This window comes from Paralichthys olivaceus, chromosome 24 (genome assembly GCF_024713975.1).
Source record: "Paralichthys olivaceus isolate ysfri-2021 chromosome 24, ASM2471397v2, whole genome shotgun sequence".
In the NCBI taxonomy this organism is placed as follows: Eukaryota; Metazoa; Chordata; class Actinopteri; order Pleuronectiformes; family Paralichthyidae; genus Paralichthys; species Paralichthys olivaceus.
This window is the reverse complement of record NC_091116.1, coordinates 12,780,231-12,805,230: the sequence shown is the minus strand read 5'-3', so window position 1 is coordinate 12,805,230 and position 25,000 is coordinate 12,780,231. Positions and strand designations below refer to the sequence as shown.

General features: G+C 46.9%; 4 protein-coding genes across 4 annotated transcripts; all 4 read right to left on the bottom strand.

Moving 5' to 3' along the window:
- Positions 1–121: 121 nt before the first annotated feature.
- atp7b (ATPase copper transporting beta) lies at positions 122–10,120 on the bottom strand. Its single transcript, XM_069521339.1, has 21 exons — positions 9,765–10,120; positions 6,665–7,436; positions 5,632–5,868; positions 5,376–5,539; positions 5,143–5,304; positions 4,995–5,068; positions 4,632–4,815; positions 4,077–4,310; positions 3,900–3,991; positions 3,694–3,821; positions 3,471–3,625; positions 3,209–3,343; positions 2,924–3,118; positions 2,244–2,426; positions 1,977–2,160; positions 1,740–1,880; positions 1,505–1,647; positions 1,220–1,423; positions 1,010–1,127; positions 785–887; positions 122–707 (listed from the first exon to the last, which is right to left on the bottom strand). The coding sequence occupies exons 1-21, from the start codon at positions 9,930–9,932 to the stop codon at positions 440–442; spliced, it is 4,044 nt and encodes a 1,347-aa protein (XP_069377440.1). The 5' UTR covers positions 9,933–10,120; the 3' UTR covers positions 122–439.
- A 562-nt stretch (positions 10,121–10,682) lies between these two features.
- eed (embryonic ectoderm development) lies at positions 10,683–15,522 on the bottom strand. The gene is made up of 12 exons (XM_069521309.1): positions 15,364–15,522; positions 14,483–14,635; positions 14,193–14,285; positions 14,027–14,092; positions 13,700–13,825; positions 13,481–13,562; positions 12,826–12,917; positions 12,579–12,712; positions 12,377–12,482; positions 12,044–12,202; positions 11,871–11,944; positions 10,683–11,424 (listed from the first exon to the last, which is right to left on the bottom strand). The coding sequence occupies exons 1-12, from the start codon at positions 15,481–15,483 to the stop codon at positions 11,298–11,300; spliced, it is 1,332 nt and encodes a 443-aa protein (XP_069377410.1). The 5' UTR covers positions 15,484–15,522; the 3' UTR covers positions 10,683–11,297.
- Positions 15,523–15,813: 291 nt separating this feature from the next.
- pwp2h (PWP2 small subunit processome component) lies at positions 15,814–21,348 on the bottom strand. Its single transcript, XM_020111950.2, has 21 exons — positions 21,165–21,348; positions 20,728–20,840; positions 20,462–20,556; positions 20,257–20,356; positions 20,016–20,159; positions 19,800–19,935; positions 19,452–19,687; positions 19,226–19,369; positions 19,001–19,071; positions 18,757–18,893; positions 18,492–18,640; positions 18,231–18,378; positions 17,996–18,146; positions 17,684–17,864; positions 17,416–17,563; positions 17,176–17,284; positions 17,000–17,065; positions 16,695–16,913; positions 16,466–16,616; positions 16,239–16,313; positions 15,814–16,055 (listed from the first exon to the last, which is right to left on the bottom strand). Exons 1-21 carry the CDS (start codon positions 21,180–21,182, stop codon positions 15,887–15,889), a joined length of 2,760 nt encoding a protein of 919 aa, XP_019967509.2. The 5' UTR covers positions 21,183–21,348; the 3' UTR covers positions 15,814–15,886.
- Positions 21,349–21,841: 493 nt separating this feature from the next.
- Positions 21,842–24,358, bottom strand: pjvk (pejvakin). Its single transcript, XM_069520956.1, has 6 exons — positions 23,994–24,358; positions 23,386–23,581; positions 22,958–23,099; positions 22,774–22,891; positions 22,516–22,659; positions 21,842–22,444 (listed from the first exon to the last, which is right to left on the bottom strand). Exons 1-6 carry the CDS (start codon positions 24,202–24,204, stop codon positions 22,143–22,145), a joined length of 1,113 nt encoding a protein of 370 aa, XP_069377057.1. The 5' UTR covers positions 24,205–24,358; the 3' UTR covers positions 21,842–22,142.
- Between the last annotated feature and the right edge of the window lie 642 nt (positions 24,359–25,000).

Here is a 25,000-nt window from a genome sequence, read left to right as displayed (position 1 = left end):
TCTTCTTCGTCTCTATATTTAACACGAGAACTGAAAACAGGATTTTCTTCTGTTAATCTTTGTGTGGGGGGGGGGGGGGGGGGGGGGGTTTATAACCTGAGACAAACACTCACCAACAAAGTTTCATCTTTGACATATATCGTATAAGTGCATTTATTCAGCAGTAACTTAGGATCTGTGTGACAAGAAGGAAAACTTTGTTTACATGTCTAATTAGTTTTATACCTGTCGTCCGGCATGAAAACTGGTTCAGTGGACGAGTCGCACTTTGAGATTTGAGTCCGATTCTAAAGATGAATAAGCGCCAAAAATAAAAGAGCACTTTTAAGTATCCTTATCTCTTTTTACATAAATACATAGAAATACTAAATCCACTGCTTTTGTAAACATGAGAACGAGACAGAAACGAGCCTCAGTCCTTCTTCCCTTTTTCTCCTGACTACAAATTCAGGTCGTCAGCAGTCTGGCGGTCCAGGAACGAGTAGCGGTCCTGCAGCTCCTGGACGGGCTTAATGGACAGTCCCTGGCCGGGGAAGTTGGGGGTCGCCGCGCCGCTTTGATTCAGATGTACTCGAGCTGCGGTGGGGAGAGTGGGGCTCCGCCGGCGGCCGTCCCGTCCCAGATGTGTGCTGATCTGAGACGAGCGGAGACTCTTCATTTGACCTCTGGCACGCGTCTCGTACAGCTCCACGGAGGTTTTCTTGTACCTGGAGCAAACAGATGCTCATCATAGTTTTCTCAGACTTGAACTGTGGAAAATGTAACATTCATATAAACGACTCACATCCTCAGCAGCAAAGACGACAGAACCACGGAAACGGACGAGGCCGCCATCGCAGCCGAGCCCATCCAGGGTTGAAGCACGAGACCAAGAGGCATAAAGACACCTACGACCAACAGAGGAGAGGAAACTGACGACCACTATTCCAGGAATTCTAACAGGATCCTTGTTCTATGTCTAAATATGAGGTGAAGGGCTAATGTATGTAAGTGTATAATCTGTCCTTACCGGCAGCGATTGGAATTCCCACAAGGTTGTAGATGAGAGCGAAGACGAAGTTGATGCGTATCCTCCGCACCGTCTTCTTGGACAGCTCGATACTCGCCACCACGTCCAGCAGATCGTTCTGCACAGAGTGGAAAACCCTCGGTTTAAAGCACTGACCTGAACGTGACGTGAACTTTTGATTTTCTGTTTCTGCAGACATGTCAGACGCACTCTGATCAGGACGATATCCGCCGCCTCGATGGCCACGTCCGTCCCCGTGCCGATGGCGATGCCCACGTCAGCGCGGGCGAGGGCGGGCGAGTCATTAACACCGTCTCCCACCATGGCAACTCGCAGGCCTTGCTCCTGCAGCTCTTGCACTTTAGCCACTTTATGTGACGGCAGCACCTCAGCAAACACCTTCCTGATGCCAACCTGAGGAACCATTTCATTTCAGACATTCAGGTCGTTTTCCATCAGTATGTTTAGAATTCTTTGTCGACGTGTGTGTCGTACCTGTGCCGCGATGGCTTTGGCCGTGCGTCTGTTGTCTCCCGTTATCATAACCACCTCAATGCCCCTGCTGTTGAGTGTGTGCACCGCTAACGCCGACTCGGCTTTCACTGTGTCTGCAATCGCTAACATGGCACACAGCACACCTGCAGAGAACACACACAACATGGGACCAAGCACCACTCAGGCGCTGCAGCAGCAAAGTCTGATAAAGAGGATATAGTGAGCAGGTCCTCACCGTCTATGGCCACCAGGATGGCGGTCTGCCCTTTCGTCTCATGGCTGCACATGGCGGCATCTACGTCTGCTCCGATGTGGTGACCGTTCCTCCTCATCCACTCTCTGTTTCCGATCAGGACGGAGAAAAACAACCCTTGACCTGCAAGCAAAGAAATTAAGAAACTATACTGTCACGTGGATTTCATCTACTGGAACTCTTAAACCTGGGAACCTCAGGAAGTGAAGAGCACCAGACCTGCAGACGGGGCCTCGGGCTCAGGCAGCAGGCTGCTCTCGTCAGTGGTGGCTCCTGGAAGCAGGAAACTCTCGTCACTCTGCTGCAGAAGCAGATGCTCCACGTTGGACACTCTGCAGCTGATCCCACAGCCGGGCACCGCCTGGAAGTTCTGGCAGTAACCCAGCACGTCACAGCCCAGCTCCTGTCGAGTGCACACAGAGAGAGAGCAGGTCAATTCACCTGGACACGCTTTCAAACACACAACATCCTGATTAGGACTCTCACCTCTTTGCAGTGTTTAGCGACCGCCATGCCCAGCGGGTGCTCGCTGCTGGCCTCCGCTGTGCCCACCACTGCCAGGATCTTTCTCAGGGGCATACGCGCCATCTCCCACAACACCAGCACACGGGTCACCCGAGGAACGCCGTTTGTGATCGTACCGGTCTTATCGAACATCACCACTCGGATCTGAGAAACACAACAGAGTCACAGATCCGCCTTCATCTTTAGTTTCTTCGTGTTGTAAGTGGATTTCATGCATCAGGTATTTATTGAGACTGGAAGCAAGAGAAAGATCACTGAGAGGTAATTTATTTATCTCTAATTATATATTTGTCTTCTTCTGGCTTTAACGTTTTAAATCCAATGTTTGCACTGATTGTGCCGCTGTCACTGTCTCACAGTACCTATGGTTTACTGCTCTCACCAGCACAAGCTTTGGAAAAGTAGGAAATGTAGTAATTGAACTGAAATGTAGTGATGAACTGTACACAGTAAAAAAAAAAAAAAAACTTAGAAAAAAGGAAGGATCTGAGATACAGGACAGTTTCAGTGATGAAGCAGTACCATCTGCCGCCACAAGGTGTCCCCAGTTAATGAGGATAGTAGATCAACACATCGACAGCAGAGTGTAAAGATTCAGTGTCTGTTATAATGTCGGGGATCAGGACGTTAAGGTGCATTGCCTTGTGGGCCATCTCCAGCGGCTCGCCTCCTTTGATGAGGATCCCGTTCTGAGCTCCGACACCTGTGCCCACCATGACAGCAGTCGGGGTTGCCAGGCCCAGAGAGCAGGGGCAGGCAATGGACAGAACCGTGATGGACGCCTGGAAGGCGAAGCGCACGATGACCTCCGCGTCGGAGATGTTCTGGTTGTAACCCTGTGAGGAGGAGAGATCCAGACGTGGTTATTAAAATAAAAAGCCTCATCTCCGCATGAGAACACACGTGTGTGTGCAGCGTGCACCCACCGGGAAGTTTTCCTTCACTATTTCAAAATTGATGAATCCGATCGCCATCCAGGCCACGAGGGTGATCAGAGAGACGAGGACGATGAAGGGCACAAAGTATCCGCTGAGTCTGTCTGCAAACTGCTGGATGGGAGCCTGAGGAGACACCAGAGGGACAAATGTCCAGGCGCTGCTGGAAACTACAGAAACCAGTGGTCTCAGTTTGTGCTTCTTCTCTGCAGCAGTGCAATGAATTTCAAATGAAGTTTTATCTGTGTCTTACCTTGGACGTCTGTGCCTCTTCCACCAGTTTGACGATTTGAGACAGAGTTGTGTCGTTGCCCACATGAGTGGCCTCCACCAGCAGAGCACCGTGAGCGTTGATGGAGCCGGCGATCACCAAACTACCCACCTTCTTACTAACAGGCATCGGCTCACCTGACGGAGGAGAGAGAAAAGGTTTAGAAAAAGTCTTTTCCCTCTCTGCAGCTGTTTCATCCTCCCACCTGTGATCAAGGACTCGTCTGCCATGGAGCTTCCCTCGATCACTTTCCCATCGACGGGGAACTTCCCTCCTGGAGAGACCTTCACCACATCGCCCCGCTGGACCAGCTCCACCACCACCTGCTCCTCACTGAGGTCCCACAGCTTGTTATTTCTCAAAGTGAGACACTGGAAGTTTTAACTTTACTTTCTGTATCGTGTGTCTGACCTGACGATGGAGAAGTTGGGTCCTAGAATGACGACAGTGGCGTCGGTGGCTTGAAGTGACATCAGCTTGGCCAAAGCCTCCGAGGTTTTACTCTGCAGAGATTGTTTAAATCAAGTTTTATAAAGCTGCTTCGTGCATTTACCAACTTCATTCAACCGAAATCTGTTTATTTTCTACCTTTGCAACATGCTCCAACCACCGACCCAGAGCGATGAACACAAACAGCATGGGCGGCGTGTCGAAAAAGGTGACGGGGCTCTGGCTGGCTCGCTCGGCCATGGCTACGACGAGGACCACACAGGAGTAGATGTAGGCGATGGAGGTGGCCAACACGATCAGCACGTCCATGTTGGTTGTGCGGTGTTTTAACGAGCGGTACGCCTGGATGTAGAAGTACCGGCCTCCGAAGATCTGGAGGGAAGGAAGGACAGAAAAGTCAGCACTGCACCATTTCTGTTTCTTCTGAACCCAAAATAAAAATTCAAAGTTTTGCTGAAAGTAAAATCTAAAGATCATCTGGACAAAATGTCCCCGATGGTAAAAGCTGAGCTAGATTATGAACCTGGTTTGTGTGGCAGGTGCCAAGAACTATCCAGTGTCAACTCACTAAGTTTTAGTCACAAGAAACAAAAGGCCCCTTCATGCAAAAGGAACCAACCACAGTCACACTCAGGAAACTGGACCATTTCTGAGCAAGTGATCTGGATTTAAGAAAGCAAGCGGTTCTCTTACCTGCACAGGTGTACAGAGCAGGAAAAACGCCAGGTTGAGGAGGGAGAGGCCCGGCAGCACGTTCTGCTCCTCGGGCATGGAGCCTCCGTGTTGGCTGTGCTGACTGTCCATCACCATCATGTAGATCATGAGGCCCATGACGGGGAGGCCGAAGACGAGGCTGAGCAGGAAGGAGCCTCTCCATCTGCAAACGTGCCAGAAATACGTCTTTCCTCGAGACTTCATCTGTCACCTCTGTTTCAACCCACCGTCTCTTAGCATAGGTCAATAAAGGTTCCAGATAAAATCCAGGAACATGCAGCCTGAGCTCTTAAAAAGAATTTTCACATCAGTTCTAACTTTTAAGAAGTTACAGATACTTGCTGTCTAATTTCTTCTGAGTGGTCGAGGTTGCCTTTGAATCCCTGCTTCTCCAGACTGGCCTCAAATCCAAGACTCTGCAGGGAGAAGCAGCGTGGAAGTCACAGGTTTAAACAAAGATCAGGTGTTGAGAATAACAGGTGAGACTTACCTGAATGACCTTGATGATATCTCGAGCTCCGAGCACCTCGGGGTCAAACTGGATCTGTGCTTTTTTGGTGGCGAGAGCGACGGAGGCCCCGAGGATCCCTTTGGTCGTGGTGAGCTCGGACTCGATGTTGTGGACGCACGATGCGCAGGTCATACCTGTTATCTAAAAGTGAACCGTGGTGAAAACTCCAGGCTGTTGTTTTTCACCGAGTCACGTTGTGTTTGAAGACTTACTGAGAGGTCGAGCTTCCCGTGTGAAACTGCGTTGTCTTCCATCAACTTGGCCCCAAAGCCCAAGTCCTCGATGAGCTGAGTTACAGCGTTGGCGTCTGTGGCGTCTGAGTCATATTTCACCTCAGCTTTTCCCGCCATCAGAGAAACCAACACCGAGAGGATTCCTGGACCAAGACGCAATTTCTGTTAGATCTGTTTTAGTTTCATCAGTAAGTGTTTGTATCCAGGATATTTCTTTTTTCTGGAGTCAACATACCCTTGTGTTTGAGCAGGTTCTTCTCTATGTTGGACACACAGGAGGTGCAGGTCATTCCCGTCACACAGATGAAGCACTTCTGCACTTTGACGTCGGGGGAGCGCGGCTGATTGTTCCTCTGTGATCCCGTGCCGTTGCTGACTCCCGCCTTGTTGTGCGTTTGAGAGTCAGGAAGGCGAGAAGGTCCAGAGGTGACGGGTCTGAGCTTTCCCTGACTCTGGATCGTCTCTACAGGCTCTGACGAGAAGAGAGGGAAGATGATTAAAGGTGGACACACAGCGATGAACCGTATCCTGAAAAACAACCGCACATACATTTTAATGACAACATGCAAAACAAATATTTACGCCACCGTGGTTTAAAACGAACTGTGGGATGTGAACCTGTGAACACGAGCAAAGAAATAGAAACGTCTCGTGAAACAACTTCATCCACAAACCACAGATTGACAGAAATATAAGTAACGTCTGAGGTGAGACTGAAATAAAAGCGTGTGAACGAAAAGCTGCAGCTTTCTCCTTTAAAATCCAAAACATTCAACGTCAACTTGACCTTTAAAGCTGAAGATTAATTCATCAAAGTCAAGTCTTGGCGAGAGCAGTTTCAGTCATTAGCCCCCGGCCGCCATTCGAGAGCCCTCCGAGTCCGACTGGAGAGCATACTTGTCTGGTTTCCATGGGAACCGACGGTAACCGTGGTGGCCTGCTGCCTTAGTGACCCGCAGCAGTCTGTACATGAAAGACCTTCGGTGCTTCCACTGGATTTTTATGTAGACGGATTGATTCTTTCATTCGTACTCATGAGTCTATAAATAACAAAGCTCCCCTGAATATAAATGAATTATTATATATATATATATAGATATATATGTATATAGATATATGTAAGTAGGAGAATCCATGAGTGGGTTGACAACAGTGGAAGTGGTTTGAGGGGATCTAACAATGATCGTCTGCCTCGAGCTCCGTGAGTTGAAAAGCTGACTTTATCATCGACACGTTATTGTCAGTACATTTTTCTGATCGGTCGATACCTTGAAGCGACGCGTCAAACCCCATGTCCTCGACAGCCGCCCTGAGCTGCTCCGGCGCCGTCAGACAGGGGTCAAAGGTTATCGTTCCCTTCTCGTCCTCCAGTGACACATTTATGGACAGTGTCCCGGTCATCTGAGAGATCCTCCCTTCTATGGACTGCACACAGGAGCTGCAGGTCATCCCTCCGATCCAGACGGTCACCGTCTCAGTGGACAGCGTCGAGATGTCCCTCTGCCAGCAGCTGATGTCCTCTGCGGACGGGTCCTCGGTTAAGAACGTGGCATCGAACCCCATGTCCTCGATCTCGTCTCTCAGCTCCTGTTGTGTGACTAGAAGAGGCTGAAACACAATCAGAGCCGCTTTGTCCTGAAGAGACACCTGAATGTATGTCACTCCTGGCAGCTCGGCGACGTGTCCCTCGATGGACTGCACACAGGAGTGGCAGTGCATACCGTCCACCCTGATCTGCACCGCCGACTCCACACTGTGTCCCAGGCTCTGGAGCTCCAGGGCCAGCTCTTTGGTTGTGATGGCCGAGGTATCATAGTCCACTTTGGCTAATTTCCTGGGTAAAGACAGGCTGATGCCGAGTACCCCCTTCAGCGTGGAGGTTCTGGATTCGATGGCCCGGGCCTGGTGCTCGGTGCAGAGTCCTCGGAGGTGTAGCGTCACCCTGGAGGCAGATGTGGGAGGAAGGTGGAGATCACTCTGGCTCCCATACTCGTAGGCCAAGTTGTCAAAGCCTTGATTCTCAACATCAATGCAAATCCCCTAAAAAAAGTCAAAAAAGAAAAGTGAATCAATGCAAAACTTTCAATTTCAGGACACTTGATTAGAATCATTCATTCAACTTCACAAAAATATGAGTAGTCAGCTGCCTAGGGCCTTTATTTTGAAAAGCCCTCAGACAAAACTGCACTGTCAGCTGCACATTATTAAATCGTACAGGATGTTTCTGCCTTTTGTTCACAGCTCAGTATGATATTGTGCAATAAATCCAGAATCCTCTCTGAGGTAATGGTGCTATCAGAAGTCAGGTCCATGATTCATGGATTCGCAGCTTATCCCTGTCGTAAACAGACTCTTGATCTTTGACCCTGAAGAATCGTCACGAAACCAAACACAGTAGTTTCCCACAGTGTTCCTATGTTCCAGGTAATTACTCCACTGGCTCAGGAACTAAGACGACTCTGAATGTCCTGCTCCGTTAGTCCGCTCTGTGCAGCTGGATCTGATGAATGGAAAGAAAAACGCAAAGAAGCGTCTGTTCAACGACTCAACAAGCTCGGAAAATGTTCCTGCAACCATTGTTTCAGCTCTGCAGCCTCGGATCTCTGAAACCCCGGCGCTAAATCAAATCTGAAACCTCTCAAACTTTTTGGTTTTATGGGAAAACAAGTGAGGAATAGTCTCCGTGGTCATAATCACTTACACTGAAATTCAGGCACCAGATCCCATTTGGTGGTTTATAAATTTCAACATCTTCTCGTCTTCACTTGAACTTTCATGTCACTTATATGAAAAATAATGTTTCTGGACATCCCCCCCACCCCACACACACACACACACACCACATGACTGAGCCTCCACATAAGCTCGACAACGTGACTCTGCTTAAAGTCAAGAGTCGCTGGTACCTCACAGAGCGGAGGAGAGAAGATGGACTCTCACTTTTGATTTTCATCCATGTAAAAAAAAAAAAGAAGCTTGTGCTGCATAAGCCGGGTCAAAAGCTGTAAATCACCCCAGATGGGACTCGAACCCACAACCTCAATCAGCTTCATATTAATAATGTCTATAGGAGCAGACCTCTGTGCGTGGATCTCTGTGTGAGCCTTTGTGTTACAGTCGGACACTGAAATGTGATGGCTGAGTTCACGATCGCTGTTCAACTGTTCAAAGAGCAACTTCTCCAAACACACAAATCATTTCAGAGATAAGATTAAATTACAAAACACTGGACAACCTGAATTACAGAACTACCCCTTTGCCGGTTTGCGTTGCGTGACCCTGACCTCTTCCACCGACGTCACCTGTGTGATTACATGACACTAACGCAGCTTCGGCCCAGACGAGCTCGGACAATAAGTTCATTCAGCCTCCAGAGTAACTGGAGGACAGATGTTACACATGATTCACCATCGGATTCAGCAACTGTTTCTGTAATCGGCCGCATAAAGAAGCAGTTTCTGACTTTTTAAAGCTTTAGAAGAACCTGTTGCACATTAAAACTATAGAATGTTTTCATTTAGAATCAGATTTATTTTAGAGAACGAGCCGCTGATTCACCAGAAGAGAAAAATCACTTGGGAAAGGCTGTTTATCTTTTTGGATGCAGGATCATTTACATTTTCTTTGTGCAAAAGTTGCAAAATCTTTCAGAGAAATCAAAAGACTCCCAGTGAATTGTAGTAAAATCTAGTAAACACAGTTTTAGCAGGACCTCTGTTGAGCAGTTACTTGTATTTCTACTCATACTGCAGTACTTTAGTATGTGCATGTTTACATTTGGGTCCTCTGACCTTGAGCATGGCGTCACAGAGACATTTAACATTTGATGTGTAATAAATATGGTTTAAGACAAACTGTAATGTAGCCTGGATCTGTGGGGAGATGATTTCAAGTGTTTAAAGTTCACTAATAATAAATCACTTCTTCACACACTTGGGACATCAGCTTGTTATCTTTGTTTTATTGCTTTTAGATAATATCGTCTCCTTCCAACTCTTTTTATGGATTTAGACTTTACGATTGATTGTTGTTACCAGAGTTGTCCATGTCTTTGTCTGTCTAACCCTGATTTTAAAGGCGCTGTGTAATTAAAGTTATCATTTCATCATAACATATTAAATGTGAGTATGACCCCTTGAACTTAACGACATAGAAACCTATTTTCAAGCATCAATAAATAGTTTTGGGGACTTGAGGTGTGGAAAGAAAAACATGTGGCTCAACAGGTTCCCATCAGATTTGCTGCTGCGCCAAAATAAAGTGGATAAACTGCACGAGGTGGACATGAGCCCTTCAAAATAAGACTTTGGAGACGTATATCTGATGGGACACGAGCTGCAGACGGTTCCCTGGAGGGCCCCTCTGTACCTGGAAGTCCGGAGCGCATCGTCCCCTGCCGCAGGCCGCAGTGTGGAGTCCCCGGGTGCAGTCCGGCCCGCAGCCACATTCAACCATACAGATCTGCTCCCCTGCGCCGCGCGTCGACGCGGACTCAACCCTGGTCCCGCTGGTTTTGGGCGACTTCGGTGAAAACATGTCGGAGCAGCAGCTGATCGGACTCTCGGTTTATCTCCACCTGTCGAACGTCGCGGGGCCAAAGTCCGCAGCGCGCAGGACACACGAGGGGAGCGCGGAGCTGTGCGTAATGGCACGGTGCGCAACGGTGCGGCGCAGAGCGAGGGCGCACTCCAGCGTCTGAACTGCGGGGGTTTGCACTGTTGGGTGAGGAGGAGGGGGGTTCAGGTTTCACTTTATTGTCCTTCAGACCATAAACAACACAAGAGCACAGGAGAAGGAAATGAAACTGGATCCAGCTCAGAAATCAAGAATGTTATGGCTCCCATCATGAGAAGCCCATAAAAACTAAAGATACAACAAGTGAAAGAATAAAGAGATAAATTGGACAAATATCCTATATAACGTATTGTCCTTAATGCAGTAAAAATCTATCGCAGTTTTAAAAGTTTTGTTATAAATCAAAAATAAATTAAATTAGACTCACGCTTGTGGGGGAAAAGAAATAAAACGTAATATGTGTAGAAAAATACGTTTTATTTAAGGTCAATTCAAATACAAGATCTCCACAAAGGTAAAAAAAAAAATAAACTCACTCCTTCCTTCAGTAGGCTTTTAATTTTGTGGAACTTTCCAAAATAAAAGCCTGCTTGCTACTGTAATAAAAGCTACGCCCCCCCCTCCCCCCTCGTCTCTCCCGTCAGGATTTAATTTCACCTTCAGCCGAACTCAAGTGGAATATCTCCACACAAAGTGACTCTGGAGTGAGTATTTACAAAAATCACTTTTATTGACTGAACTTAATAAAGCTTCAAATGTCACTATAATACAAACACTGTAAACGATGCAACAACAGTCAGAGAGTGTGTGTGTGTGTGTGGACAAGGAAACACAGGAAATATCAGAATAAGTGAAATAAAACAAGACAAAAAATATCTTCCTTTTGTTTTGTGTGTACTAATCGATGTTAAATGTGGAACACTGCAAAAAAAAATGCAGCTTTCCGGCCGAACAGGCGACAAAAGAAGGCACACAGAGGAGGTGGAGCTCCGCCGCTATAATCACTGTTCCTTCAAATCCAATATATGAAATTAGAACATTAATTCATGATAGGGAGCAAAATTCACACGTTAGGTCACTGAAGATTTGTTCCTCGTTCTCACGTCAAACCTGGTCCTTCAAACGTCGTAGAAATCTGGAAACATAATCGATCTCTTTGCAGGAGAAGCAGGTTCTTTTTTTTTATAATAGGAAAAAAAAAACGCAGAAACACCCGAGACCAAACGTTCATTTCCTTTTTTCTCTCGACGTCGACCTGTACAACATGTCGGGAGAAAGTTAAAAGCAACAGGAACAAAATTTCTTCTTTTTTCTCCTGTTTCCGTCTCAGCGCTGTCGATCCCAGCGCCAGATCGAAGCGTCGTCGCACACGGCGATCAAGATGCTGCTGTCGCGGCTGAAGCTGGTTTGCCGGATTGCCGACATGCACTTGGGGAGGGTCAGCGTGGTGCACCTGGAGACCAGAAAGAAGACGCCGTCACGTTTGTGTCTTAGTCCAACTGGAGTGAAACTTTATCTAGATCTTTGAACTGATTCTGATTCCACCGGGTTTTATTAAATATGTTTTAAATTGTCCTGGACTCCAAACACATCTCTGATCTCTCAGACCCTCTGACCAGACTCTCAGTCGAGGCCGAGGGGTTGAAACGTTCGTCCGTTTGCTGCTGCAGCTTCAGAGCTTTGGAAAAGTTCATATCGAGTTTCCTTACGTTGTTTTTATTCACGTCTAAGACTTAAAGTTCCCTGAGGAGGTTCGAGTTTCTGTCTGTTGTCAGCAGGATTACACAAAAACATGTGAATCAACAAAGTGTTGTGTAGCGTTTCACAACACAGGCATGAGTGTCCTTGTTGCCAATGACGATTCTAACTTGGATTAAAACAGAGAAGTTGTGAACTTACTTTGCTTTGTGCGGATCTTCCACTTCAAGGTCCCACACATAGAGCTTCCCCACCTGGTTTCCCAAAGCCAGCATCTGTCAATCAGCGTCACGGCAACGTCAGTAAACAACAAGTGAGAGAAGATTCGACACGAGATCATAAATGCGACGACAGAAAAGACTGAGCTGTGTGACCTTCTGCCAGAAGTCCATGGAGAAGCGCATGTACCAGATGTCACACTGGCTGTAATCAAAGCGTCCCAGAATCGTCACATTCGACTCGTTGGGTTTAATGTGATCGATGTCGTCCTCCATCTTCCCTGGTTTCCAGCACACGATGGCGTTTTCACACGACTGGAGAGAGAGAAAGAGAGAGAGAACGATGAAGAAATGACACGAGAGACTTCTTAAAGAATCATAACTAAATACACAACAGGGTTTTGTCCTGTGTCACTACACTGAATGCAGAAATCAGTTCTTCTTAATCAGACCCACTGTAGCCGCCGTCACACGACTTCGCTAACTTGCCTTTGAGAGAATGAGGTCGCCCAGCCACCGCACACAGTCCACGTAGTTTCTGTGGATGTCTCGTGTTGAGAAGTCAGGGAAGTGAATTTTCTGAGACACAAAGGGTCTGAAGAAAAACACAGATTCAATTTAAAACGATGAGAACATGATGAAATATGCTGCTCTTACAGGATCAGGAAACACCAAAAGAATTCTTCTTTACCTGTTGGTCTTTGACGGGTTGTACTCATAAGATCCTCTAATGGCTTTCTGCATCCTCTCTGAATTGATCCGCCAAAGTTTTAGGGAGTGGTCCATCCCACACGACATTATCTTCTCACCGAGGAGATCAAAATCCTGAAGTGGAACAAAAACCAACGCAGACGTTAAAAACCCTTCAATGAAATATATTTTACAGTTCAACCATAAACTTTATCTTTACTTTAACTATCAATAGCTAAAACACTCACGGCGCTAAGGACTTCATCTCGATGACCTTCCACTCCACCGAATATTGCCACTAAGGTGTCGGTCTGTATGTTCCACAGACGGAGGGCGTGATCTGAGGAACCAGGCAGGAAATGATCCAACAAAACAAAAGAAGTCACTTCATTAGAACCGTGACAGAATTTGATCGCAGCGTCTTCATGTGAGTAAAACTGGATTTTTTTCGAGTGTTTAGAGTTTATCTGCAAACAAACACTTCCAGGATTTTGTCATTTAAAAAAAAGGTGATTTCTTTATTTGCTGAATTTAATTCGTGAAATGTCCCTTTGACTGATTTCACAGCCACAGAGACGAGGAGGATCGTCCAGACACACGCGTGGTGTCAACGGGTGAATTTTTAAATCTGCCTCGTCTTCAGTCACACCCCGAAATAAAAGATTAAACTTTGCTTTCAATCATGTGACCCTTATCACAGATCTTATCATTATGACCCTCGATTAAAGAACCACCTGAGAATCACATGGTGATAAAAACACCGTCCTTGAGCAGAGTTACACTCTCACATGACTGAGTGAGTTTCCTGCAGCGTAATGAAGGTGACAGAAGATTCACAGTGTTCAGATGAGGTCACTGAAGCCTCTAAAAAGGTTTATGATCATCATTGTGATGTTTTTTTACCTTTGCTGACAGACAGGAGGAGATTTGGATCCCTCGGGTGAAACTTGAGCTCGTTGATGGCGTTTCCATGACCTACATAATGCTGGATATGACAGATAAAGACTGTGATTAAAGATACGCTCTCCATTTATTCTGTTCTATGACAGGGGAATAAACAGTAGTTAAGTATAGAGGGAATGATTTTGTGTAGGTGGTTTATAAGTCTGATGATTAAATTACCTTTATGCACTGCATAGTGATGTGGTTGATCACCCGAATGATCCCACGGGACCCGGCGACAGCCAGCAGAGGATGACTTGTGTTGGTGTCGTAGGTCCAGGCACACGTATAGAAGTTCTCCTCTGCCTTCACACACACATGCAGTCAAGGAAATCGACCAGAACATCTCTACGCAAACATTCCAATATGACCTGGACTTACTCCCGTTGTCTTATGTTTGATAGCAGCTGTAGAAAATTAAAACCAGGACTTAGGTGGACTGAAAACTGTCTCTGTGATAAGTGACAACGAGGAAGGACTCAGTTAGAAGACGAGTAAAAAGGATACGTCTGCATCAACGTAAGACTGCAAGAGTCTTATTTCTCCCTGAGAGTGACATTCATACAAAGTTACCTGGAGAAGAAAAGAAAACACTGGTTAGTTATGAAAGCATACGAACAAGTATTTAACAAACAGTAAAACGTTAACACTGCGGCGGCTCGTCATCACTTACCCTGTTACTCCCGACGGTGGCGAACACCAGGGGGTCTCCCTCTTTGCTGTGCCAGTTAAACTGGACTCCAAACAGCGGCTGGCCGTGGTCCTCCTGTGAAAACCATTAGGTGATTATCAGCCGAGTGTGAATGATGAAATGAACCCGGGACACGAGTCCACGCTGCCAACTTTGCACTTCAATAAACACATGCTCGGGCGGTCCACAAGTGAAGATGGATTTTGTGATGATCTGAATAATGGTAAGAATAAGAGAATAAAGGAGTCACAGTGAAAAGTGCATGAACGTACCCTCAGGCTGTTGACGCATTTAAAAGAGTATCTGCACTTCTTGGACTTCCACTTGCCCTTGCCCCAGCTCTTCCTGCCCGGGGCATTGGCTGTGTTGGTGGGTGTGTCCGGGCGCTCTGCGTTGGTGCCGCTCTCCACGCTGACGGCATCATCCTGCAAAGATCGAGAAGAGATTAGATCCACATCGACGCAAGGTTGATAGACTTTATATATATTATATATATATATACCATATTACTATATATATATATATTATAGTGTCGACAGCTCATGTATTAACATTACGGGCATGTTTCTGTAGTCTTTAGGAACAGATTCACTTTAAATGGAAACATGTGAAACAACTGATACACACATGTGCAATAACTACACACACATGTAATAACTACACACACACATGTGCACTAACTACACACACATGTAATAACTTCACATGAGTTCACTTTGTTCAGGAGCTGACCAGAAGTAAGTCTAACTATAACAACAGCTCCACTAATATAAAGTAAACTCGTGCTCCTCCGTCGTCGTCACTGAATCCAGCTGCTCACTGTGTCACAACTGTATCAGGAAACACATTTCCATTAGCTGCTAGCCGCTAGCACCAACTTCAGCTTTGCACGTGAACAGTTGCAGACCGGGTCCACGGAAAGTTTCCGGTGCGAGTCTGAACCACGCGAACACGCGGATCCGCGCGTGTGAAGATGTTCCAACCGATTTAAAAGTCGTGACACCTCCGAGCAGCTGAGTGAAACCGGGAGAGGTGAACAAAGCTGCTAGCTAGCCGCTTTAGCTCCCCGGCTACTTTAGCTCAATGCTAACCGGTTAACGGCTAACAGCGGCTCGTCAGTCGTCAAACAAACACCACAGGTTTGATTCCTCACGTTCTCGTCCCCGGACAGATCGGGGTTACTGTTCTCGTCGCTGCTCAGCTTCTGTTTCTTCGCCGGTGTTTCTTTTCCCGCTTGAGAAGGAGACTCGGACATGTTCCTATTTTCCCTCATTTTGCCCCAAAGCCCCGCCTCTTCCGCTCCGGCGTCGCAAGTGCTGCCGGGTAACGTAGTTTGACCCAAATCCTCATGTTAAAAATACAAAATAATAATTCTTACAGCTTCTTACATCATTTCAACATAATGTTTAACGAATAAAATAATGTGTTAACACTTAAATAATTTATTTTCATTTGTTTTAGCACATGCAAACACCAAACTCTGCAGTAATCATGAATTAGATGCATTAAAAGTGCTTAATGTTGAGGTTATTAGTGTATTAGGATTAAAACTACAGGAAGATTTCACTAAAGAAGAGTTGAATTCACATAAATACAACATAAGTAAATGTTACATAATATGAATTTATTAAAAAACTGTTTACAATTACAATGTTTTCTCACAGTCCAACATTTTGCTAAAGAATCATCTCTGCCTCATCAAACGATGCTTCGCTCATCCCCTCTGACAGCCCTTCATCAGCCTCCTCCTCTTCCTCCTCCTCCTCCTCCGCTGCTGCTCTCTTCACACCCCTCTGCTTTGACAGGGCCTCAGCGTAGCGGATGTTGTACATGTTGAAGTCACACCTTTACAGAAAGCATACACAAAGAAGGTACACGTGTGTGAATGATATATATATGTTGGTGTCTTCTTTTTAGTGTCTCATCTCTGTCGGGCCTGTTGTAGACTCGTCTTCTTATTTTTACATTTTTAACGCTGGTGTTCGTTCGGTTCAGTATGAGACAGTAGAGGGTAAAGCAGAGACTTACAGTTTTGACAGGTTGTCAAAGTGTCTCTGGATGCTCTTCTGCAGCGCCTGGAGTGTGGGCAGTATGGCTCCTGACCTGCACACCCAAGAAAGTCGGTCAGAATCATATCAAAACAGAATAAATGCACAGATGTGAGATACGACTGTGTTGTCCCTTTGCTCTCAGTGCTTCTGATTTAATCATCTTACACAGTGTCACTTTCAAATCGTTCACAACATTCTTCAGACCTGTTCTTGAGTTTCTGTCCGTGCAGCATGAGCAGGTTCTGGGCCCAGCTCATGTAGAACTGCAGGTGACCCGACTTCTCCAAACACGTCGCCACAAACCCGAGGAGCTTCTCCACGTAAATGTCAGGAAGTGAACTGCAAACCACCGCGACTGAAGGACACAGACAAACCAGAGCGTTCAGGCGTGTTCAGCTTTAAGATGAAGTTGTTTGAAGAGTGGTTCACTCACTCTGCTCGTGTGGCACCGTTTCTAACACCTCCTGCTTGAGGGCTTTTTCATTGAGTCTGAACGCCAGGACGATGGCCGACGTCCACTCCTGCAGCCGCAGCTGCTTGCGTATGCTGGCCGGCGTCACGTCCAGGTCGAGGTCGTAGGGGTCAAATACTATAGAACCATCAAGGGAGTAGACGAGCAGGCCCTCTGTGGTGGTGGCCGCCCAGCTGCGACCTGAGAGAAGACGGAGCCACTTTAGTGAAACATGTGACAGCGGACTCCTGCTCTTCTGCACAGGAAGTTGTAAATCTATCACCTACCAGTGGGCGAGAAGCGCAGCGAGCTGACTCTGATCTCTGGCTTGAAGTGGCGAGAACTCATGTCACCTTAAAAACACAGAGAGAGAAGATATAAACGTTTAACGGAGATTCCTCCACATCAGGTTGGAGAAATCACTGATTCCTTTTGGTCTGAGCTGCTGAAGGAGGCGTCAAACCTTTCCTGACTCCTGGGAGGCTGATGTTGACGCCGTCTCCGTCCCCTGCTCCCTCGTCCACCAGAGCCAGGCTGCCGAACTCCGTCATCTTCCGCCTGTCCAGGAACTCCTGAACAGGAAAAGTTTTTTGTTTTAGCATCAAATTTATCACGTTTTGCCATATTTTCAAATTAGCAAACCATAGTTATTTCACACGACATTGTGTGTGGCTACATAATCCCTGGACATTTTCATTTTTACCTCCATGGCATCGAAGGACAAGTTGCAGGAGATTTCAAACTTCTTCACGAGCATCTGCTCCTTCACGTTGTAGATGCAGACAAACTTGGACTGACCTCCCGCTAAGATCGACTCCCCGTCCGCAGAGTAGCACAGACACGTAAAGGACCTTCATGCAAAATGAAAAAATAACACACAACCTGGATCAAAGCCTTATCTAATGCAGAAACCCCCAAAACAGCCACACTGAAACACAGCTGGGGACAGATGTCGTGACTGTGACACTCACTTGCCCTTGGCGGAATGTTTGGCTGTGATTTTATCCGTCTCTTTGCGGCCCATCTGCAGGTCGTGGCGTCCAGCGATGGAGCCGGTTTGCGTGGCGGTGTGGGGGTTCCAGATAGCGACCTCCCCGTTCAGAGTGGCCACGGCCAACTCCTGACCGTCAGGGCGGTACGTCACCGACAAGCCTGAGGGGGAAAGATACCACAGTGAGTGAATTAATTTTTTTAAACTCTGGTGCCCTCTTGTGGCTGTATGATAAAAGCACAGTCCACTAGTGAAAAATCTAAACGTCCCAGAATCAGGTAACTCCTTTTACCGTCAGATGTGAGCGGAAGCGTTTCCTTGACCTGCCAGCTGTCCAACATGTCCCACAGCCGCACGGTGCGATCCCACGAGACGCTGGCCAGGATCGACTGCACGGGACTGAAACACAAGCAGCTGACTGGACCCTCGTGACCCCCGAGCACCTGATGACTCACAGGAAGACGGAGATGAGGCAATGATACACGGACATTATATAAAGGTGTGAATGTGTGTGATCGTGCGAATACCTCCAGCAGTCTGCCGGTCTGCATGGACCACAGGAAGATCTCGAACGAGTCCTGGGCTCCTGCGCTCACCAACTCTCCGCTGCTGTCGACCGCGAGGGTGGAGAACTGCGCAGGCCGAGGCGAGGTGAACGTCCGGAAGTTCCTGTACCTGTAAATCACACAGGTGCACAGAGCAGACGTCACAAACACATTCTGCTTCCCCCTGTTTCCCCTCAGTGTCCCTCTCTGTTAAATCCTGGAGGCGGACGAGCTTTACTTCACCTGTGCAGGTCGAACGCTCGCACCGTCCCGTCCAGAGAAGCGCTGACGATGACGAAGCCGCTGGAGGTGAAGGTGACGTTGGTGATGCTGCTGCTGTGCTCGGTGAAGGTGACAAAGCAAAGGCCACTGTTGGTGTTCCACACTTTGACCTGAGGGAGGGAAACCACAGTCTGACGTCAGATTTCAAAACGAGAAACCTAGAAACCTCATCATTCTACAAATTAAATTTGAGAAATGGCCAAACTAGAAGACGTGACACACTCACTTTTCCATCGTCGCCTCCTGTCGCGACGTGCTGTCCGTCCGGAGAGTAAGCCAGGGACGCCATGTTGTTGAAGTGTCCCTGCTGCTTGAAGACGTACGACTCGCTCTGCCACTCCCACACCAGCAGCTGACCCATCCCTGAAACAAAAGCCCCCCAAAATCCAAGGAATGCAATAAGACGATCAGTCAGCAGGAAACCATGAATCCCTGCGGCGACGACCCAGAGACGCACACTGAACTCTTACCCGAGCAACCAAAGCCGATCCAGTCTCCAGAGCTGTTTATGGCCACTGAAGCAATTCTCTGATCTGAAATACTGAAGAGAAAATAAACACAAATTCAGGATTTATTATGGACAAACCCTTTTAGTTTAGGATGAATAGAATTTACAGATATGAACATTTCTACGGCAGCAGAGTTCTGAGGGTTGATTCTTTTAACTCCGCAGCTAAACGTAATGTTTCTCTCACCTGAGGGAATGAATCAGGTTGAATTCTGGGAGTTCGTGCAGGTGGAAGACACCGGAGGCGAAACCAGTGACCAGGATGTGAGTGGGCTTGTGGTAGGCGGCAGAGGTCAGGTTGTTAAAATTGCCCTCCTTGTTGAAGAAGTGTCTGCAGATGGAAAAAAAAGAAATAAAATGAAGCTGCTTTTCAATTCTTCTTCTAAACTCTATTTAACTATTTAACTTCTTACTTGCTCAGCTGCTTGTATCGAACGTTCTTTGTCTTCTTCTCTTTGGGGGGTTCAGCTTTCCCTCTGATGACCTCTCCCTCTTCTCCTTCCAGCCTCTCCTCCTCCTCCTCCTCTTCTCCTTCATCTCGTTGTTTCAGTGGCTCCGGTTTGTCCCGGCTCTTCTTCAGGACGAGGCCATCCAGCTCGGTGTCGCTCTCCCACACACACAGCGTCCCGTCCTGGCTCACAGTGTACAACTGGAGACACAGATTCAAGTTTCTCTTTATTTTCTGTCTAATATTTTATGTAAAACCACATTTATCTGTTGAGAGTAAATCCCAAAGTAGAGGAAGGAAGAAAAAAACTCACATCCAGACTGTCCTTCTCGAAGAAACAGCCCACGATCATGTCCTTGTGTCCACCCAGGGAGTAGTAGATGAGGTTGGCCCAGCGCTCGGCACCGAACACCCACGTGGACATGTCTTTGCTGCCCACCACAAAACACCTGAGGGAAAACCAAGATTCCCTTATTTTTAATCAGCTCTTTGCTTCAATATCCGTCCACCTGTTTTTCCTCGTACTCACTTGGAGTCGTCCGTCCAGTCGATGCAGGTGGTTTCATCGTACGGACCGTAGTAGCTCTTGTCCAACACGAAGGCGTTGAACTTGCGCTGCTTCCCAGGAGCGTGGTACATCAGAGCAACATTATCCTTCGTCACAACAAACTTCCTGAGACGTAAAAGGACAAAAGTTCAGCATCATTTTTGTTGATGAATGCCGGTGAAATGTTGAAGTTTAATAGGAGCAGCCAAATTTAACTTCTTACCTGCCGTCAGGTGAGAAACGGATGCTGCTCACAGGCTTGTGAAAGTGGAAGTGATGGAGGACGGCGCGGGTGACGAGACTGACCAACAGGGCTGCACCATCTGCACAGAAACACATTTGGATTCTTGTAGGAAACAAACTCCTGATCAAATTGTTTTTTTTTATTAGACATCACATTATAGGAAAGCGTCATTCAGCTCGCTCGCCTTCATCCACTACTATCGCCACGTTCCCATCAGGAGAGACTCCCACACATGATATGTTCTTTGAGGTGGAGATGGGTAACGTCTCAGACGTGTTGCTAGAAGACAAAAGAGGAAATATCTCAGTGTTATTTTGGTTTCATGACGTCTTCAAGTGAAAGTAGCACATCTTTAATATTTACCATATTTGTCCCTGTTTGCTCATACATGATATCCTGCAGAACATTTGATTTACCTTCCTCCATGTTTTTTATAATTTGGTGACTTACTTCTTCAGGTCGAAGACTGAGACTCTGTTTCCAACAGGACTGATCACAGCGTTTCCATCTTTAGAGAAACTCAAGTTCCCCTGACGATAAACTGCACCGAGCAGATTAGAGAACTACAGAAACACACAGAGGATTATTCAGTAAATCACTCAGAACTTCCTGGTCGAGAGAGAAAACACACCGGGAACACATTCAATTATTAATGAAATAATGTAAACAAATGCTGTTTTAGCTTTAGCCGAATTTTAGTGCGAATGCTAACAAACCAGAGTTTAACTTTAAAACGTGCTGAGCGGTTTTTAATCAGGAGCGAGAAGCAAGAACATCTGGAATTTAGCAAATACTGAACGAGGTTTGGGCTAACGTTGCTTCCCATACACACAATGCAGTGGAGTTAGCTCCCAGTGGCTAACGGCAGCTAACAGTCTCGTACTCACTCTGTAAGCGAACTTCATTTTGATTAATCTTCCTCAGACTCGGAGCGTTTCTCTTCTGTTGGTCATCGAACCATTGAATCGTGTAAATAAAACTGCAGAGCCGCTGTGACGCATGCGTCTTCCTCTCTGCCTCCACACGTGTTTGAGTTGTGTTGACACTTTGCACTTCCGGCTTGAGCTGAGCGACAACGCAAAGAGACAGCGCCCTCAGGCGGCGGGGAGGAGAAACCAGTCCAAGATGAGAGCACCTTTCTTTTCTCAAATACTTTAAAAATACTTTCTTATATAAATATATTTATAGGTAGTAAATGACAAGGAAATTAAAGTATAATTTAAACACAACGTGGATCGTTTTGTTTTTATATTAATACCCTTTAAAAGTATTTTTAATATCCTTAAAAACACACTGAATATCATAATATGGCTATTTTTTTTACTTCGTTTTCAAAGTATGATGGATTTATTCATTCTATTCTTCCTTATAAATAATAATAATGATAATTTATAGAGAATCTTTCATGGCACCCAAGGCAAGAGAAACTAAATTTAGGTTAAAAGCTGATTAAAACTTAGGAAAGTAAAAATGTATTCACTTTTATTCATAAAACTACAACGTCTGCTCACGCACTGATTATCTTCATAAACCAGTTTCTTGAACCAGATCAACACCAGGTCGTTCTTTCTTCACACGACCCCTCACGTCCATTTTTAATGCCCTTGCTGAATAATTAATCGCGGCCACGCGGCACACACGTGTGGAACCGAGCCGGGGCCAGAGGACAAACGGAAATCGACACTGGGTAAAAGTGAGAGACGGCAAAGAGTTCACGTCGTTCTCTGGGGAAGTTGGCTCGTGTTGGAGTGACGGTTCACGGACGTTTTCAAAGTCCAGTTTTCATGGTTTTTATTCAAACATGTGAAAAACAGTGACAGTTGAACAAAACAAAGCTCCTCCCACGTGTCAGAGTTCCTCTTGTTTCACCGAAGCGTTTTGTGCCAGAGGTCAAAGCAGGGCACCACGTGCAGGCGGACATATTTTTGGCCTCCGGCGGAGCACTCCAGGCAGCCGTACACGGTTTCCCGCCGCTGGTTCCCCATGCCGCACAGCGCGCAGGGGCCCTTCGGGATGTTGTGCTTGAGGAGGTTGACCCGTGTGTGGGTGTTTTCCCTCAGGTAGGCCGTGGACACGTCCGTCATGCTGGCGGCTTTCTCATAGTAGTCCGTCACCATGTCGTCCATGTAGGTGTCGGAGTGGGTGAGCTCCTCAAACGTCCGGTCGTCTGCGCAGGAGATGGATCAGGAGAGAGCGATGCAGGAATAACTCATTGTGCAGCAGAGGTTTTCATCGTACCTGCTCTGAAGGGGTTTCCGTAGATGATCCCGGACAGGAAGCGGCGCAGTCGACCCATTGAGAAGTGACCGATGAAGCCTCCGAGCTGCTCCCGCATCTGCTCCCGCTCAAATCCGCCCTGAGACTCCGGAGCAACGCAGATATCTGAAAGAAGAAAACAGCAGAAGACAGCTTTTGGTGCCGACTCTAACTTTAGAGCAGAAGAAGACTCTTTCAAACGCACTGTGTGTGTGTGTGTGTGTGTGTGTGTGGTTGTACCGAGCCGCCCGTCCAGTCGAACAAACAGCTGACAGACGCTGAAGGCGATGGTGGTGTGAGCCGGGATGACGATGGCCTTGTCTCGACCTCTGGGGTTCCTCCCGTCGTCGATCTGAAACTGTGACGACACAAATTAAACTCCGGGACCTGAACACCGGCAGAATTTGGATTTTGAGGCCTTTACCCTCATGGTGGTGCCTCTCATCCCGGCGTGGACGGTCAGGGAGCACTGCCGCGTGGTGCGGATGCTTTCCACGACCACGCAGAGGACGCAGCGCCGGCTCTCCTTCGACTGACGGACCAGGCAGTGATCCAGGTCCACTTTCCTGAGAGACAACACACCGGTGAACTCTGATCTCCGGTCGTGTAGATCTGACACCAATCATGTGAAACACCTCCAGTCTAGTGTGTGTGTGTGTCAGTGTCGGGTAACACGATCATTTATTCATCCACGCAGAACCCCCCCCCCCCCCTCTCATGTTCCCTCTGTCACACTGAGGTCAAAGGTCACGTGTCAAGGTGTCACAGGAGAAAAAGCCAAAAACCTGAAACAGTCAAATCTACATTTTGAAGTGATACCGTGACGATTTGACACAGTGCATGCTGGGATACCTGGAGTTGAGCTCCCGCAGCAGCGTGGGCACCTCCAGCTCGTGTTTGGTCACGATGCCGAACGAGGCCTTGACGGCCACGGAGTCCGAGCCGCTGATGTTGAAGCCAACGTCGTTGATGATGTGGTTTCCAAGGCGACCGTTGAGGGCCACGTCAGATTTGTCCTCGTAGTTGAGGAGCTGATAAGAAGAGACGCCTGTAAAATAACAACATGTTGTATTTTAGTAAAATCATTATTTACTCTGCAGACGTGAGAAGAATAATAATTAAATTATCTCTACGTCGCCCACAGTAAAATAATCAGAAGTCATAAAGCAGCTAGTGTTTTAACTGAAAGTAAATCATTTAAATCCATTTGTGTTTTTGCAGATGCAGGATTCATGTATTCATGTGATGCAGTGTTTTTAAATACATCTATAATACGAATGATAACCTGAATTTAATCCGGACATTGTTCCACCTGCACATTATTTCTCCCACAGATAAAAATCCAAACTATGAAATGTTGGAATATTTCAATTTGATGGAGTCGCTCTTCCATTAAAAACATTTTTAAAAAAAGAGGATCCTCTAACAGATCCCGTGAGATCTGTCGTGACCCTCGTTACCTGCTGTGATCTCCTTCTCTCCCACCAGGATGTCCTTCAGGGAGAAGGCCGTGGAGGCGAACTTGTTCTTCTTCCACAGGTGCCTCCTTCTCTTCCTGGTGACCAGGCTGAGCGGCTGGTACCGGTCGGCCTCGCTCAGGCTCGGGACGGGGATCAACCTCCCGGTGTCTCCCACCTGCTTCACAAAGTTCTTAGTGGCTGCGGCGAACATTTCAGCGTTGAGGCACTGAACTCACCGCTGGTGTTTGTCGACCTCGTCTCAGTGAGGAACCTCAGGAGTTCTCTTTCACGCTCGTGGTGAATAATGCAGGTGGTGTGTAAGACAATATGGGACGAGGTGTGTGTGTGTGTGTGTGTGTGTGTGTGTGTGTGTGTGTGTGTTCACCTGCTCACTGTGAACCTGCTGCTTCCTGTCACCTGATAAATCAGCTGGAAAAACAAATGACACTTTTCAGCAGCTGTTTTAGTCGTGGGTTTAATTTGTGCTGCTTCAGAAAACACACACACACACACACACACACACACACACACACACACACACAGAAGCACGTTACATTTCATGACTTTACAAACGATGACCTGGAGACGCAGCTTGTTCCACTTGTGATACATGAAACATCTGGTTTCTGGTGAAAAAAACGTCTGGATTGTGATTTTTTTTTTTTTTTAGACATGTCTCTGTGGTTTTTCTAACATCTCATGTTTCTTCTCTGCAGCTTTTTTTACTTTGGATAACGTCCACCTCTCTCTCTCTCTCTCTCTCTCTCTCTCTCTCTCTCTGTGTGTGTGTGTGTCCTGTGGTCACGCTGCTGTCTCGTCCACATGTCCACAAATAGCCTGTATGTTTTACGTCCCACATGTGAGACGTGGTCAGTATTAGCTTCTGTACAACAAACTCTCCCTGTAATTTCACTTCACGGACAAAAAAAACCTCCAAAGTTTGACTCAAGGACGAATTTACACTTGAGTCACGCAGCCTGATGTTCAAACACTTCTTATTAAACAGG

Bases quoted from the DNA above. Each gene is read 5' to 3' on its own strand.
- atp7b (XM_069521339.1), bottom strand. From the start codon at position 9,932: ATGTTTTCACCGAAGTCGCCCAAAACCAGCGGGACCAGGGTTGAGTCC. The intron at 4,311-4,631 runs GTAAGAGAACCG...CCTTCCCTCCAG, and splicing joins TGCTCTGTACACCTGTGCAG to ATCTTCGGAGGCCGGTACTT. The intron at 3,822-3,899 runs GTCAGACACACG...GTGGGACCTCAG, and splicing joins CCCAACTTCTCCATCGTCAG to TGAGGAGCAGGTGGTGGTGG.
- pjvk (XM_069520956.1), bottom strand. From the start codon at position 24,204: ATGTTCGCCGCAGCCACTAAGAACTTTGTGAAGCAGGTGGGAGACACC. The intron at 22,892-22,957 runs GTAAAGGCCTCA...GTGTCGTCACAG, and splicing joins TGAGAGGCACCACCATGAGG to TTTCAGATCGACGACGGGAG. The intron at 22,445-22,515 runs GTACGATGAAAA...TCTCCTGCGCAG, and splicing joins CGGAAACCCCTTCAGAGCAG to ACGACCGGACGTTTGAGGAG.
- pwp2h (XM_020111950.2), bottom strand. The intron at 17,865-17,995 runs GTAAAAGGAGTT...TTTCCCCCTCAG, and splicing joins GCTTCCGCTCACATCTGACG to GCTTGTCGGTGACGTACCGC. The intron at 16,314-16,465 runs GTCTGAAGAATG...TTGGGTGTGCAG, and splicing joins GGACAGAAACTCAAGAACAG to GTCAGGAGCCATACTGCCCA.
- eed (XM_069521309.1), bottom strand. From the start codon at position 15,483: ATGAGGGAAAATAGGAACATGTCCGAGTCTCCTTCTCAAGCGGGAAAA. The intron at 14,093-14,192 runs GTAAGTGATGAC...TTTCTTCTCCAG, and splicing joins CCACCGTCGGGAGTAACAGG to GTAACTTTGTATGAATGTCA. The intron at 12,918-13,480 runs GTAAAAAAACAT...CTGGTTCCTCAG, and splicing joins CCTCCTGTCTGTCAGCAAAG to ATCACGCCCTCCGTCTGTGG.